Raw genomic sequence first — 16,276 nt, 5'->3', positions numbered from 1 at the left:
TTCTCCTTTGCGCGGCCCCTCGCCAAGATCTAAAATACTACGCCGCGCGCGGACACCATCTTCCTTGTCCTTCGAACGTGCGGAGGCAGATCGAGCGAGCACAGCTCCTCCGTCACTCCGTGTGTGCGCTACCGCCGGACGAAGCCTCGTCGCCGATAGCCGATGCGGCTGGCGCGGCATGGGCGGCTTCTGGTGTCTGTCCTGTGCCCCTCGAGCGCCTGGTACGACGCGTATATCTTGCTGCACACAGAGCACTCGTACTGGCTCGCTTTGCTGGCCGCTATAGCCGCGCTCGGTCTCCTGAAGAACCTAAAGAAACACAGACCGCAGACCTTGAATATACCTGCTTCAATCCTTGCCCTGGTCTTCTTGAGATTAATCTAGAAGCAGTAGATGCACACGATGAAGAATCCGTAGATGAACCTCTATAGCACTGAGCTGCAACCATGGCCAGGCCAAGCCCCTCAGTACGGTGACCGGTCGGTGCCCAACAGCCCAAGCGACGAACAGCAAGGCGCTGCACGGTGACTAGCCGTAGCCGGTGCCCAAGGTGCTGATATGTGGGTTCAAAAAATAGCTAGCCTGATTTAGAGATTCTGCTGCAGACGGTACGTATTTTGAGAGTCTAAATAGTTTTAGAGAGACAACTTAGAGATCTAAATTTACATATACTCTTGGAGTTGCTCTTAGGTTCTACCGCGTGACCGCGCCGCCTCAGTCTCGTCTTTCACCAACCCCCGCATCCTCCCGTCAAGCAAACCCTAGAATGGAGCGCACACATTACCCAGAGTCAGGAGCAGATGGGCGAGATGCCTTGATGCGGGAGGAGATCAGTACCTTCTACGATTCAGAGGACAGCGAAGACGACCATTATTTGGACGACCCGATCAAGTACGATTTGTCAGTGTGGCTGGCAGAACTGGATGATGCCACCGACGATGTTCCTCAAATCCCGCCAGCATTCATAGTCTATTGCCGAGGTAAGAATTCGCCCACGGGGGATCTAGGTTTTTTATTTGTGGATCTGCTAAATTCACCCGGGTGTTTGGGTCTTCCCCCAAACGATTTTATCTTAGATTGTCCTCCCCATCTCTGTCGAGCTCCACGACAAGGATGAGGTTGTTCGGGGAGAGGGATAACGGCCAGTGCTACCCTTTTTGGACTAGTTCGGATAGTTTTTTTTTATTGTATTGCTACGCTGAAACCATCATTGTTTTGTATTTTCGGCCTGTAATTTGGACGGTGCTTCAGTATATGATTACTATTGGATCTGATTAGTATTGATGCGTTGCCCCCATGTTCAGATCTTCTTGAGAAAGGATGGGGATGGCAAAGGCTGGTGCCTTACTGTCATGGTAATGGTAATGTTGATTGGACCACTTTTAAGGAATACCTCAAAGAATATTTTATCCAGAATGCCGGTGAAGTTGCCGCTCTTTGTGCGAATAAGAAGCCTGAGAAAGATAAGGACTATTTTTGCTGCATTACTGGTGGTGTTAAAGTCAAAGACAAAAGCATTCATAGCCACAATGTTTCTGGTTTTATCCAGGGTGTTGTAGCTGATATGGTAATGTCCTCCTGCCTCTGCAAAACTTTATGTTGCCTATTATAATTGATTTTTTGATCCAGTTGCTAATTAGCACCCTTCCACCAATGCACCCTCTAGTGTATAGAAATCGAGAACAACTTTCGCTTCATTCATCATCACCTATTCACCTTCTCACTGCTGAAGATATCATTCTGAGCCAGAAGATCGAGGAGCGTGCAAATTATGTGATCCAATCAGCGGGTGTTTATGTTAATGCAGCAGCAGCCTTAGTGGTATGCCTGTTACAAATTGGACCGAACTGTGGCTTTCCTGTCAATTATTATTTGATGTTTGCTAACTTTTCCCCTCCAATTTGAAGTGTATCGTGAAGGAGACTGGCTTGTTATCTGACCTGTGTGACTGTAAGTTCGACACCACTGGAATGGTCAACTTGAGCAAAAAGGTCAGGCAGTCTGCCTATGAACTTATGCTCTATGAAGGGCCTGAATCTGCTGCCGCTGTAGGCCTGTCCTTACTAAGACAACTCTGCCTGCTTAATTTTTCTTGTTTATTCTTTTATGCTGATAAGCTCCTCTCCAATTACAAAATGTTTTAAAGGGTTTAGCGAAGGAGGCTAAGTTATTGTGTTACGTGCTGAGTCGAGAAGACAGATTCATGTACCGGGATTATTATTGCTGTCATGATATTCGAAGAGAGACGGTAGCAGCTTTGGATATGCTTTTGCAAGAAACTTCTAATTATGGGCTTTAGTTGTTGCCAAACCAGAGAAGACTCGAGGGTATGGTCTTAATAAATAAGTTTTTATTGTTCCGAATTGTTGCTGCATCAAATTAGTGACATTTAAATGTCCTCTGCCATTGGTGTGTTCAGCACTGTTGGTTATCTGAACTACCCTTCTGATAATGGTGATGTGAATGTTGCTTCAGCTGTTTCCGAATCAGAGAAGCCTCAATGGTATGTTCTTAATAATAAATAAGTTTTTCTTTCTTGGAATTATTGCTGCATGATTTGTGACATTTGCTATTGGTGGGTTCAGCACTGTTGTGGATCTGAAATGCGCTTCTGATAATATTGATGTGAATGGCGCTTCCGCTGGTGCCAAATCAGAGAAGCCTGAGGTCTTAATAATAAATATTTTTTTTCTTGTTTTGAGTTTTGATGCATTAAATTGGGTGACATCTAAATGTTCGCTGCTAATTGGTGTGTTCAGCACTGTTGGGTATCTAAATTGCGAAGTTTCGGATTCAATGGAACGATCTAAAGGGGATCTCAATGATTGCTGTGAAATGGACCGGCATGCCAAGGTAGGAGCAGTGAAACAAGGCTTTATCTCTAGCTCCTTTGATTTATTCTTTGTTTCTTGTGTGGATGTCCTCGTTAACATGACTGTTTATTGAAGTTCGGCTTCACAATGAACAAGGATCATAAGCTTGAAGGGGAGCATTTGGATGCATCTTACTTATGGAAGGTTAGTGGAGAGGTGAATGAGAATATTTTCATCAAATTAGACCATCTTGTATATGCAATGCCTTATGTTTTGAAATGGGCAGAACTGAAGCTAATCAATTAAGATGCATGATATAGTAACAAATCTGCCCACCGCCACTAGCTCTTTATGTATGCTTTAGACTTGTCATTCACATTTCTTGTATTGTCTTGTACATGCCTTTGATTTTCAAATATGTTTGGCGCTGTTTGACATTAGTGCAATATTCTCTTTGCTTTTATCATTATTGTTTGTGCCTGACACCTAACATGACTATTTTTTTTTTGAAATAGTGTTCACCTGGAACAAGGTTCAAACAGCGGATGACATTCTAGAAAAAAGTATCATTAGATTCTTCGTTAATTATATGTTCATAGTATATCTATTTGATGTCATAAATCTTTGTAATTTTCTCTATAATTTTGGTCAAACTTAAAATATTCTGACTCTCCAAGAAAGTTGGAATGACTTATAATTTGGGACGGATGAAGTACTAGATAGCTAGCTAGTTAGAGAAGGATCTTGTAAAGGTAAAGATGTTAATTGCTTATTAATTAAATAGTATGTTCATGAAAAAACATCAACACGATTTTGCCAGCAGTATATCTTATCTTAGTTGCTAAAACACGGTAACATATAGGCATTTTTCTTACACAACATGTGTATGTATGAAAGTGACAGGAATGGATCGTGCAACACAAAATCCACATAAATGTATTTTTTTTAATTAACCTCTCTTGTAGGACCAATAACTTATAGTCTAGGATACACTGATAACCCACAGCATGCACGCAACCCAAACAATGACGAAATGTAGAGGATGCAAGCTGCAACAAACCAAATCCGCTTCTACATCCAGAATGCTTCAGGAGCAAAAGAATATTCATGCCTAGATACTAAGTAGGAGCGTCTGGACTGGTGATGCGTGGTTTGCAGCTCTCTCTTTTGATTGTGCCTGAGACCAAACATGGTGACATGGAGCCAGTAACCGTCCTGGTCAGCCAAGGAGCACTCCATATCCACTACATCTCGTATCACGCTCTCAATAAGACAGAACCTGCTGCTGCCCATATAGGTGAGGGAAGCACTCAGGTGATCCTCCGCCGGGTCCCTGCGGAACAGCTTCTCCTCCGCCACCTGCCAATCCAGCTGCATTATTCGAGTCAGGCTACGGCTGCGGGAGGCAACTCGGCAGGAACAGACGTGCCCGTCCCGACGAAGGCCAACCCACCGATCCAGGTCGGCGTCGAAGTAGCCCTGGCCAACGAGCGGCAACGCCCACTCCCCGTGCCACCTCCACACGCAGCTCTCGGTGTCCAACGAGAAGGTACCCACGTGAAGGCCCGGGCTCTCCCCTGTACGCGGTGGTCATGAAGATGGTGCGGCCGTCTGGGTGCACGGCGTGGGAGGTGACGAACTGGTTGTGGCTGAACGTCGGTGGTGGTGCCGGAAGCGATTTCCAGGACCAGCTCTCGGTCTTCGGACGCTGCAGCAGCTCGTCCAGTCCGTTGGGATTGGGATCCCACGACATCGCCTCCAGGGAGTGCTGCTTCTGCTTGTCGGAGAAGCGGTGCGACAGGGCCTAGAGCGTCCCGCCGACGGGCACGGCGATGCCGGAGTCGCATAGTAGCGTCTGAGAGCATCTCCATGATATCAGTCAAATCGTTTTCTGAAGATAAATATGGTTATTATCAAACGAAAAACGTCTCGAATAGACTCGACTCTTCAAATTGAGTAGCTCTCAATTCTACCTCATTTACTCTCTACTTTTGGATAGCCCGCCTCACTAGTCATCTTTTATAGAGTCTGTTGAAGTACTCTAATATTTTTTTTATCAAATCTATTTTAGAAAATACATAAATTAATAAATTTGACTAGTCTTTTGGCTAATTTCTCGGTGATGATCTGAGCGGGGGCGTGTGGACCGACGGATATTCCGTCTGTCCTGGTGTAGTAGACGAGGGCGCAACGCTGGTTCGTGAAGACGAAGATCTTGCTGCCCAGGGCGGCGAAGAACGTGCCCTCGTGGGGCACGGTGCCGGCTGGTGACTCTATACGCAGGGCCGGAGATCCAGGAGGGAGGCGTCCTGCCGGTCGCCGGAATCGGAGTGGAAGCTGCCTGCGTCGATCATGTGGATCGTGAACCCTCTGCTCCAGTCGTCCAACAACAGATAGAGGTGCTTCCGCCGCACGGGCCGCGACCGCGACATCTCCTCGTCACCGCCATCCCCTTGGTGTTCGCCGTCATGCACCCGACACTTAAATATCCCTAGCGGTTGGAGTGCTCGTGGATAGATCTGCTAATGCAAACCCCCACTATTATTAGGAATTCAATAGAGGAAAAACCAAATCGGATTCCGAAGTTGATACGCAATCGATATCTGAGGAGAGGGAAGAGGAGTCGGATTCGCTGATTTATACTACACGAGAGGCTGTGTGTACCTAGCGCCGGCTGATCAGAGCAGCTCAGCGGGGCCGAGGCGGTCGATCTACCCGTGTTTTCTCTCTAATCTGCCTATATAGGCCATAGATGTAATCGATGCACTATTTCAACAGGCCAACCTCTCCGGCGCGGGCGTCCAGGCCTCGGCGCTGCGCCGCCGCTGGGCCGTGAGGTCGCGGGCCCGCGGCAGTCTGGCACTGGCACGGCCTCAGGATTCTGGTTCTACGGCACTGAACCGCTCAGCATCTCTCCACTCTCCTATCCATTCAGGTTCGGGACTTCTTCATTGTGGATCAGCTGTGAACCTTCTAAACTGACCAAGCTAAAAACATTGGAATAATTTACATACATGACAAACAAGAATGTGTTTGCATCTGAATACCTCAGACATTCCTTCTTTCATGCTAAAATCAAGGAATGCTGACTTCTGGAGGGTGGAGTTTAGATTTCCCACCACTATATCCCAAACCAACATACACATACTAGTTGTCAAATACTATGATCTACTAAGGTCCACAGAAGCAGCCACTGCAGCAAAGGATACTTGATCCTGGAACTCGTCCTGTTTGCCTAATCTTTTCAGCCTTCTGAACTGCTATTGCTGCTTGCTGGTTCATTTTGGCATTAGCTGAAGCCCGTTTCTCTTCAGCAATGCGCCATGTCATCTCTAGCTTTTCGGCCATCTTTGCCATGGCCTCACTTCTCATTCTCTCAGCATGTTCCTGTTGCAAAATGGTTGTCAATGTTACTAACACATCCAAATCATTAAATTCAAAATATCATAGTATTCAATATTGTTGCGTTCGAAACATCATATGAAAGATTATTGCATTCAAAACATCATATGAAAGGTTGTTGCATTAAAATTTTGAATAAGGATTTTGGGCAGAGAAAGTCAGGTACAGTCCATTTTCGAAAAAGAGAACCAAGTACACTGGGGATAAACAATAAACTTGAACTGTACCTCTATTCTTCTCATTTCAGATTCAATTTTTGCTCTTTGATGACTCTCCCAAGCTTCAATCTTCACCTCTTCTTTTTTGAATCTGTGGAATACAATCTCCATTACATGATGAAATGAACAAGACTAATATTTAAGACCTTTTTTGTTCTCTTTGTAAGTCAAAGCAGATGAAACCTTCAACAATGATCAAATATTTCAGAGAAATAATACCTTGCTGTATGTTTGGTATTTTCTGCCTCCTCATATGATGCAGCACGAGCAGCATATTCCTTCTTCATGCGCTCCAAATCAGCAATGCTTGGTGCTGCAGGGACTAGTTCAAGCTCTTCTTTGCTGGCCCATGTAGCAATGTTCATCTTTCCTAGCTGTATACCAAGAGCAGCAATTTCTTGCCTTGTTTTAAGCCTCGTTTCAGTATCTGACAATTCATTTGCATGTGTGCCACCTTTTCTGTTGAAATATGGACCATCATCTGTGCATTCTTCTCCAGGAGATGCTATTGACCTCCCTCCTACAGGTGTTGACGGTATCGAACAATTAGGGCTTCGAGTTGGTGTCCTTGACCCAAGTGGAGTTCCAGTTCTTGAAGGTTCCTGGCTAGGAATTGGAGTCATTTCTGTGCCCACATCTCTCACAGACACCGAATGAACTGTTGGGATAGCTGCACGTAACAAATCACACATTCAAATCAGTGTCAGTTTCAGAAACAGAAAACGTTTTAACTTTAAATATGCTATACTTGCTTCATGATACAGTTACGTGCATTTATGTCCAATATAGGCCAAGAAAAAGTTACCGTTTGTATCGTTGCAGGGTTTCACTTCAATTGATGAACCAGTATCAGTTGCCTTGTGACACTCCGAGTTAGCACTAGCATTACTAACTGGACAGACATTGGCATGCCTAACCAACTTAGGCTGATACGAAGCAAACGATAACCTCTCTAATATGCTGCGCGGAGCAGACAAAGCTGGGTTCACTCTCTTCATTTTCTGCACAGGGCGACCAGAAATTTTGGGCACAATGGCGCCCCTGGCTGCAATAGAGTTCATCTGGTTTACTGTCTGGTTCTGCGCTGTGCCCTTGGTGATGTTCTGGTTAACATTCTGCCGGTTCACGATCCATTTCTCTGCATCATTCCACTTGGAGGAAATGGAGGTCTGTCTAGATAAATACCCCATCGCTGGATTCTGTGTCGCCCTCTTCTCAACTCCATGGAACTCAAAGCTACTAGTGCTAGCATTGTCAAGACCACTGTCGCATTCTGTACTGTCTTCTTCCACCGGTCTCACTGGGTGTATCATGCTCGAGCTGCCTGTTACTGGTTGAGGAACCGAATTCTTGGAAGTGTTCTGAACTTTATTGCTGTCCACTGCTAAATCCTTTTCTACGGCTTCAGTTTTGTTATCTGCCGAAGGGTGTTTGATGCCATCTGCACTGTCTGAAACTGGTTATGAAACAAGAAGGATGAGTTATTGACTTAGTCAGGAAAAAAGGTAACTAATCCAATCAATGGCCAATTCGTCTGTACCTTCTTCAAGAACATCACACACTAATAGCCTGTTCTGTGCTTGTGAAGCCTCGATGTTTTTTGCAGGTGACGTCCGCGATGATGAGTTGCTGGTGATTACTCTAACTCGATTGTGGGCTCCCATAATCTTCATCCTTAGCTTTGTTGGGGAAAGAGCACCAGGCTGCAGCAACCTCAAAGCTGTAAGTCTTTTTTCCATGAAAGCCCCAGCTTATGATTTCACAATCGAAGTAGTTACTTTTGCAGAGACAAAAAAAAAGGGCAAATACGTCAATGTGGGTGTAGGCCAAAGGGCATTCTAGTACTCTGAAAAACTAGGAGGTATTTCGAGGTGAAAAAAGAACTGCGAGATGTGAGGCAATACTGAAATTGAGTGGAACTGTGGAAGGGTGCTGCTATATGTTAGCCTGGAACAAGATGTCAAAAAATAATTAAAAATGCTGCAAAATTAATTAAATCATCGTAAATTTCATGTCATGCAAAATACTAGGATGCACTGTACCAACGCTAAATTCTGCAGAATAAGCATTCTAGCCAGGCATCCACTGCCTCCGAAATATGCTTTTGCTCATGGATATGGGTGTATTCAGAGTTGGATTTGGGGGGTTTGGCCTCCATTGAGAAGGCAGATTGACCGGAAGCTCTCTAAACCAGAAACATTCTACTCAACTATTGGCATTCAAAAGTCTACCCACTTACAGCATTCTATAAATTTCAGGAAAATGGCCTGAAAATGAAACAGATGACCATATCAACACGCAGAAACATATTCTCGAGGAGGGGAGAACAGGCGGAAAGAAATGGCATCGAAGCAAATTGAGTGGCCAGCAAGTGAAAGTACTAGCCGGATCAAACCAGCTACTGCACTGGTTTGCGGCTTCGCGTAGAGCGCATACCTGGGCTTTCTGATGAATCCTCTCGTACTCCATTCTTCCTCGCTGCTCGCCTGCCGGGGAGGGTGCGACGAGTGGCCACTGGCCAGCGACAAAGGGAGGGTGAAGACTGAAGAATGAAGATGAGAGGAGGGGAGGGACAAGGAGAGTGGAGAGCACTGGGCAGTGGGCACCAGAGGTCTTTGGACCAGTGACCAGAGCAGCAGAAGGACTGGGATAGCTGAGATCTAACAACGCGATGTCATGTCTCGCGTTTTTTAGCCCTCTATTCACCCGTGTGTTTGCATTCCGACACTAAAGTATAGAAGGCGTCGCGTCGGATATTAAGATACATCGAATATTCGACAGTAATCAGAAGGAATAAATATGAGTCTAATTAAATTTAATAGATTTATCTTATAAATTAATCTTAATTTATATAATTAGTTTTATAATTAATCTATATTTAATATTCTAAATTAATTTTAAATATTCGATGCGACAGCTGCCTAGTGCCTCCTGCTAGTAGACAAGCATAGAGTATAGACAGGAGTCCACGAGTCAGTTTCTCGCTTTTCTCCAGCCATGACCATGACCAAGATCATGAGTCCATGAGAATTTTTTTTCCACAAAACCTTTTAGACCTTATTTAGTTTCTCTCTTAAAGTTTACTTCCTATCCCATAAAATATTTAGACACATGCATAAAGTATTAAATATAGACTAAAAATAATTAATTACACAGTTTGCGACTAATTTGCGAGATAAATCTATTAAGCCTAACTAGTCTATGATTTGATAATATGGTGCTACAGTAACACACGTGCTAATGATAAATTAATTAGGTTTGATAAATTCGTTCACGGATTACTGATGAATTTTTTAATTTAGTTTTTTATTAGTATCAAACAGACACGACGCCCTAAAACTTTACCCTGGATTTAAAACAATGCCTTACCTTTCTTTCCTCCGTGGAAATACAAGTGTCTCGTCACATGACCTGACCACACGCAAAGGTGGCAACGAGTACTTCGCTAGAAACTCATCCATGTGCCGATGTGCACCTGGATTCGTACAAACAACGTTAGCCAACAGCCCAACATTTTGTTCTAGTACTTGTACCTGTACACAGAAAGAGAAAGTGTTCATCCTCTTTACGGTGCCTTTTACTATTTCACAAAGTTATCCTGACTCCTCTTTTCTGCACACAAGCCTTTTACTATTTCACAAAGTTATCCTGACTCCTCTTTTCTGCACGCTTTGAGTGCTAGTTCATATTCGATCACAACATACAACAAAACTATAGATATTCACCTGTTGATCACTTTTCGTATCGAAAAATGTACTCATGTACAGTGCAGAATGGCCTAATATACCAGCACACCATAACAACAGAGATTAAGAAAGCTAATCTCTTTCCTCGAGATGTGTGCACCTTTTGGTTGTTCTGGTAGTGGCAGTATAAACTATGGTGGTCAAACAGAGGTCCCTAGGTAGTAGTAGGGTGCACCGTGCACGCAGCACGCCAGCAGGCAGCAGTCCACCAATCGTTACAGCAGTGCAGCACGGAGGGATGGGGAGAAGAGACTGCTGCTGCACCGCCACATCTTTCTGTGTCAGCGTCGTGATCGTGGCGCTGGGACCGTGCCCGTGCCCGTGCCCGCATAGATTTTTATTGCCCCATACAGTCTTGGCATTTTCACTTTCACCGCACCGGCCCATCTCATCTCATGTCATCGTGCGCTCACGCACCTCGCCTTATCCTCTCATATCCGGCCAGTGTCACAAGACCTGGTTCCGGACGGCGGATGCTGCCAGTGCCAGCCAGCCACTGACAATAATATACTCCTAGTATATGAAATTGAATATACATTTGTCCTCTACCCGCTCTGGCATTGGCAAGATTTGACCAAAGTTTCTTCTCCCTGCGTTGGCAGTTGGCATGCACCGTGTCACGTCGGTTACACTGGGTGACCTCACTGGGATTTTGCGATGACTGGCCAAGGTTCATGCGCTTGGACTCGCCATGTACCGGTAGTGAAACTTGGAAATGCGAGCGATCTGTTTTCCTCTCTGGTCAGTCTCTGGAGATTGACATGTGGGTGAGCGCGTGTTTAGTTGGGTGAAAGTTGAAAATTTGGCTACAGTAGCACTTTTGTTTTTATTTGGTAATTAGTTTTTTTTTTGTCTACATTTAATGTTCTATGTATATATCGTAAGATTTGATGTGATAGCTACTGTAGCACTTTTTTTTAATTTAGGATGAGAACTAAACACGCGATGAATGAGGCCTTTGATTTGGGATGCGTACTGCGTGTGTGTGGCCTCACTCCCTCAGACCATTTATTGCCTTCAAACACCAGTGGCCTTAAACACTGTGGTCCAACTTGCTGCCCATCGTGCTTGCCCTTGGCCGGGCATCACCAATGACGCCTTCAGAAGCACCTTGATGATGAGTGTTTATGGTCCTGGTCCATCTATCCATTCTCACATGTTTGATTAGTTCATTCAGTTAATGCCACGAGCCCAGATCTCAAAACTTTGGTTCAAATCACATATGTGCATTTTCATGTCTCCTAGTACTACTAGTTCAGTGGTCATCTCTGGTTGGTCAAACAAATCCATGCCATGTTTTTTTTGTAGTCTATTGCAAACTGATGTTTATGATTAGCACATACTGTAGTAGCAATCTGTTGCAAACCGACGTTTTATTCCTGTCCTAGGTTCTGGTCCCGTTATTGTCTCTTGCAAGACAAAGATAGGGCGTGTTATGATTTATGAAAGGCGAAAACATGGGGCGCAGTGCAGTCACTGGTGTTTGTTAACGGCCCCGTTCGCTTCGCTGAAAAAATAAACCGAAACACTGTTTCGGCTGATTTGTTGTGGAAGAAAAATATTATTCCGACTAAAAAAACAAGCTGAAAAATACGGATTATAAGAGAAGAGAACGTACCAACGTTGATGACCCGCAGCTTGCCTCTACCCATGACTGATTCTGCATGCAGAAATATCAGTTTTGGAGTACAGTACCTAGCAAACTTGTTCGTCCCCATTCGTCTCAGTGATGAAACAGCTAGCTCATGACACTCTTGAATGAACGCACAGTGACAGCGAATCCTAACCTTGGGACGGGCCACTACAAATGATTGTTTGGTGCACAAACCCACGGCATGGGTGAAAGACTGTCTCGAGCGCAGCATTGTCCTCGAGGCGAATTGAAAGTTGGACGGCACGCTTTTGTCAGCAAATAGTGCCCAGCCCACTAGTAAGCACGCCGTATGAGCCTAGTTTGGGCGCATTCCGATGGCAAGAGAGACCGTTAGAACAATCAGACAAGGAGGGGCTCTCAGTTTGAGGAATTCCCTCTCCGGCTAGGTTCCTTGGCTTATAATCCATATTTTTTTAGCTTATTCTTTTAACCAGAACAATATTTTTTTTCCACAACAAATCAGCTAGGACAAGGACAGTGTTTCGACTTTACGGGGCCTCTGTGAGCAGTAGTTATCGCATTGTAATTGCCTGCTGCCTGGAAAGAATCTTTTGTTTGTAGGACACAGCACAACAGTGTTTTGATCCAAGCATGTTTCTTTGGCAGCCACTGGCAGTGTGGGCCCAGGCATCCACCGATCATGGGTTTTCGTTTGGACGGTAAGGCTGATTGCAATGAAACACCGGAAGCTGGATTCCATGTCCAAATGATGCATGCATGGCATGGGTTTCCAATTAGCCTTGCTCTTGCATTGGCATCATTGCATCCAACCCACCCAGGCACTCACACAAACGACAGGTCACGGGCTCTCACCAGAGAGGCAGAGAGGGGGGCTCCATGTGTCCCTGGTGTGTCTGTGATTCATGTGAACTTGGCATGTGCAGTGCAACAGCTCCACTGCCTCCGCTGTTACTGCTGCTGTAAATTCGGATAAGCCACGGATTGGAAAATGGAAATGGAACCTTTCCCCTGTGGATCAAACGACTGCGGACTGCGCCATGCCCCATGCAGCATTATTTGCCGATCCCGTGCTGCTTTCGACGAAAGGCTTTCTGGCCATTTTTGTTAGCTCTGAGTTTCTGACTCCTCCCCATGTGAGCAGCATAACAAAGTGACGTGCAGGGGTAAACCCTGAAAAGCTGAGAGCATCTTCAGGAGGAAGAAGAAGAAGAGGTGGAGTGGAGGAGCTGTGCTGTGTTGTGTGCCTGGGAAAGCTGGTGAAAAGCGAAAAGCTACAGCGTCGGAGGATGGCGAGCGCAGCCCTTTCTCAGAGGAGGTATGGCGATCGGCAAAGGTAGATTTGCTCTTTTTTTCCCTGACGTACTACTCCGTAGGGTGAATCGATGGCGATGAGGTTTGTAGGAGTAGGGGTACTACTCCTACGCTGCAGTGGATTGGATGGGTTCGTCAGGCATGATCGTGCACGCCGCTGACCTGGCTACAGTTTCCTGCTGCAGTGGCATTGCTGAAGGTGTTCGTTCATGTCGGTCGTTCAGTGTCCACTTTGGAGATTCAAGCTCGGTAACCTGTCATCTGCGTGTAGTACAGTAAATTGTAATGTTATATGAAATTTTTGACAGAATACTCATCCTTGACGTCTTGTGAATTGTGATCCTGCTACTGAGAAGTGACGCTGCAGGTTGTCAGGAGATATAAATTGACAAATAGGTATAACAGTATAATCCATCAGCCAACTCTCGGCATTGTCCCGTCTGGACTCTCTCCCTCTCTTAAAAAGTTTGGGCCTTTATAAATTGTAACCCATTGATTGAAATTCAGCCCATGGTACCATCAGCTGCTTAGCCCATTTCAATGGCCCATGCAAGTATCCTATATTTTCCTCCCGAAGTGTCCACACTCAAATGCCTTTTTTATAGAATATAAAAAGGATTGGCTCAACCGGTCAAACTTGGAGGCCCACCAATAATGTCGGTCAATATTTTTCTGATGCTTGTGAGCTGATTCCATGCTTGGAGTTGGAGGCCCACTTGGTGAGTTGATATTTTTTTTTCTGCCCTCTGCATTGCAACATGCGACTTTGCTGCTGAAGTGGCGATACAAATGATGTTTTCTTTGACTCAGGTCACTGTCAGGGGCCATCCTAAGGTACCCACAACCGCTTGTAGTAGAAGCATGTTGCTTGTTTATCTCTACAGAGCAGAAATATCAAATATGTTCTCCTCTTTTTGTTGGCTGACATCCTTGCTTCCGCTACTTGCTGGACAGGCACGCACACTTGCAGGAAATGTCTTATTGTGGCACCTGACCTAGTAATTACCCAAGCTTTTCATCTGGGAATTTATTCATCTGCTCCTCGCTCATGGCCAGTGTGAGGATCATACTGTGGGCCCTGTTCGCTTGTCTTATGAGTCGTACTTTTTCAGTGAACGAACAGTGTTTTTCTCTCACAACAAATCAGCGAACGGTACTTTCAGCCATGACTTTTCAGTCAAACGAACAGGACCCGAATGCTTTATTCCTGATTTTTTTTAAAAAAAAAGTACTGAATGATCTTCTCTACACGATGTTGATTCATACCTGTACATTGAGTTTGAGGTTACATGTTTCCTCGTTAGTTGATGAATTGGTCGGCATATTCTTCAACTGTATAGCAGTATAGTTGCAATTTAAATTACTCCCTATAGAATTATGAAGCTGTAGAGAGTAATTTAAATTGCAACTTTTCAGATTTTCAAAATAACTCAGAAGCTTACCTTCAAAAAAATAACTCAGAAGCTAAGCTATTTGTTTCAGCTTCTAGCTTTTAGCAGACAGAAACCAAATAAAAGTTGAAATAAACAGGGTCTATCTCCTATAGTTGTGAGTCAAATAAAAAGTAAAATAAAAGAGGAAAATATTGATTTAAGTTGTTGCCTGCGAGTCAGTCTGGCCGTTTGGTTAACCGAAACCGATCGGTTCGGTTCTTCGGTTCTTCAGCTAATTCGGTTGCCTGAGAAGAAGGGACCGATCGGTTACTTTGAAAATGCAGCCGAGGAATTTCGGTTTCGGGTAATTCGGTTCGGTTTCGGTTCTAACCGATGCAACCGAATTTTTCAGGAACCAAGAAACAACCCATCCAATTGCAAATTTCGGCAACATTTTGTCTGATTTTCATGCAGTAAAAAAGGGACAATTTAAACAGCAATGCAGCATAAAACAACAGTACAACACATATATGTTATTGTTCTCTCAAAATTCAAGCATAGAGCAATATTCAAGCCTGTAGTAAAAACAATTCGGTTGCATTCTAGGGGCCTTTACAGAGTTCGGTTATTTCAGGTCAATTCGGTTAACCGAGTGCTGGAACCAAATTAACCGTAATAATTTCGGTTCCTGAGAACCTAGAACCGAACCTGGGACCGAATATTTCGGTTTCAGTTACTTCGGTTTCGGTTTTGGTTCCGGTTAATTTGGTTCTGTTCTCGGTTCTCGATTTTTTGTGCCCAGATTGACCTGCGAGAAACGATTGTAAACGACGACCCACCCGAGAAATATGTTATATCAGGACACATCCATGCTGAATTTGGTAGATTGCGATGATAATTGTGGATAATAGCTATTGAATTTATTATGTTTTATAACTTTCCACCTCTATCAATATAAAAAATACATAAAGTAGCCTCTAAATTTACAGTTAAGTTACCCACCTATTACACTTTGGCTGAAGTATTATGCACTCTATATTTTAACAAAACAATACTACTACACATATACTTCTATGTAGCCAAATCCAATATCATAAGTGTTTGTGGGCATGCTGAAATGACATTTAATATTATTGTAATAACTAAGAGTAGAATCTAGAACCTAAAATCCATATTTTAATAGAATAAAAAAATTGAATAAAAGATACAACAATCGCTAAAAGTTTCAACTTACACGTGTATAAAAACATGCAATAGCCAGTTTCAAAAAAAAAATGCAATAGCCCATATGATCAAAAGTTGAAAGCCAAACTATAGATGGTGTAAAAAAATGCAACACGAACAGATCTAGCTTAAGTTTTCAACTAAATATGTATTAAAAACCTACACAGGTGGAATACAAACGATGAGAAAACACATATTTGAGTCAGGACACATCCATGCTGACGACTCCGTTCAATTCGGTAACTTGGTCAAAGCTAGATCGACCAGTTTTTATTTTTATTTTTTCTCTTCCCCTCGCAGTTCCGGCTCGCACATGATGTATTAAAACCCAGGTTCATCGAAGCATCGGGCAACTGCAAGCCCCAACAACACCGCACGCTTACTTTTCTTGAAACGATTTTCTCCATAAGAGGCTTGACTGCCCATGTGGTAAGAGCAGACGTCAGGGACAGGCAGGAACAGAGACATCATTTACGGTGCGTTTAGTAGAGATTCTTGCGACGTACTGTTTCTCTCAGGAAACGACAGAATGAATCTCTACCAAACCAAAATTGTTTCTAGAAAAAGAAAGGAG

At 44.1% G+C, this 16,276-nt stretch overlaps 2 protein-coding genes and 2 long non-coding RNA genes across 10 annotated transcripts; 3 read left to right on the top strand and 1 right to left on the bottom strand.

Annotated features, from left to right (window-relative positions):
- Positions 1 to 477: 477 nt before the first annotated feature.
- LOC136497844 (uncharacterized) lies at positions 478 to 3,510 on the top strand. Of its 7 annotated transcripts, none has more exons than XM_066493717.1 (11): positions 478 to 608; positions 691 to 980; positions 1,305 to 1,567; positions 1,667 to 1,821; positions 1,908 to 1,991; positions 2,147 to 2,327; positions 2,420 to 2,503; positions 2,586 to 2,667; positions 2,760 to 2,853; positions 2,949 to 3,017; positions 3,329 to 3,510. In XM_066493717.1, exons 2-4 carry the CDS (start codon positions 767 to 769, stop codon positions 1,742 to 1,744), a joined length of 555 nt encoding a protein of 184 aa, XP_066349814.1. In that variant the 5' UTR covers positions 478 to 608; positions 691 to 766; the 3' UTR covers positions 1,745 to 1,821; positions 1,908 to 1,991; positions 2,147 to 2,327; positions 2,420 to 2,503; positions 2,586 to 2,667; positions 2,760 to 2,853; positions 2,949 to 3,017; positions 3,329 to 3,510. The 7 variants fall into 7 exon arrangements, 6 of the variants coding, with proteins under 6 accessions (XP_066349814.1, XP_066349813.1, XP_066349815.1 ...); XM_066493716.1 differs by having other exon boundaries at positions 1,908 to 2,048; XR_010769450.1 differs by having other exon boundaries at positions 1,077 to 1,567; positions 1,908 to 2,327.
- Positions 3,511 to 5,768: 2,258 nt separating this feature from the next.
- LOC136497837 (uncharacterized) lies at positions 5,769 to 8,999 on the bottom strand. Its single transcript, XM_066493707.1, has 6 exons — positions 8,870 to 8,999; positions 7,974 to 8,136; positions 7,239 to 7,889; positions 6,653 to 7,103; positions 6,443 to 6,524; positions 5,769 to 6,200 (listed from the first exon to the last, which is right to left on the bottom strand). The coding sequence occupies exons 1-6, from the start codon at positions 8,900 to 8,902 to the stop codon at positions 5,985 to 5,987; spliced, it is 1,596 nt and encodes a 531-aa protein (XP_066349804.1). The 5' UTR covers positions 8,903 to 8,999; the 3' UTR covers positions 5,769 to 5,984.
- LOC136497838 (uncharacterized) lies at positions 7,800 to 8,876 on the top strand. Its single transcript, XR_010769449.1, has 3 exons — positions 7,800 to 7,938; positions 8,022 to 8,155; positions 8,692 to 8,876. It is a non-coding gene; the product is annotated as an uncharacterized lncRNA (long non-coding RNA).
- A 4,741-nt stretch (positions 9,000 to 13,740) lies between the features above and the next one.
- Positions 13,741 to 14,101, top strand: LOC136497055 (uncharacterized). The gene is made up of 3 exons (XR_010769185.1): positions 13,741 to 13,824; positions 13,916 to 13,939; positions 14,060 to 14,101. It is a non-coding gene; the product is annotated as an uncharacterized lncRNA (long non-coding RNA).
- The last annotated feature ends 2,175 nt before the right edge of the window (positions 14,102 to 16,276 follow it).

The sequence above is a fragment of the Miscanthus floridulus genome, chromosome 12, assembly GCF_019320115.1.
Source record: "Miscanthus floridulus cultivar M001 chromosome 12, ASM1932011v1, whole genome shotgun sequence".
Lineage (NCBI taxonomy): Eukaryota > Viridiplantae > Streptophyta > Magnoliopsida > Poales > Poaceae > Miscanthus > Miscanthus floridulus.
Note: the sequence above shows the minus strand (reverse complement) of the source record. Positions and strands in the feature narration are given on the sequence as shown.

Coding starts and splice junctions, on each gene's coding strand:
- LOC136497844 (XM_066493717.1), top strand. CDS start 767: ATGGAGCGCACACATTACCCAGAGTCAGGAGCAGATGGGCGAGATGCC. Junction 981..1,304: donor ATTCATAGTCTATTGCCGAG/GTAAGAATTCGC, acceptor CCCCATGTTCAG/ATCTTCTTGAGAAAGGATGG. Junction 1,568..1,666: donor AGGGTGTTGTAGCTGATATG/GTAATGTCCTCC, acceptor TGCACCCTCTAG/TGTATAGAAATCGAGAACAA.
- LOC136497837 (XM_066493707.1), bottom strand. CDS start 8,902: ATGGAGTACGAGAGGATTCATCAGAAAGCCCAG. Junction 7,104..7,238: donor ACCCTGCAACGATACAAACG/GTAACTTTTTCT, acceptor TGTTACGTGCAG/CTATCCCAACAGTTCATTCG. Junction 6,201..6,442: donor CTGAAATGAGAAGAATAGAG/GTACAGTTCAAG, acceptor ATTTTGCAACAG/GAACATGCTGAGAGAATGAG.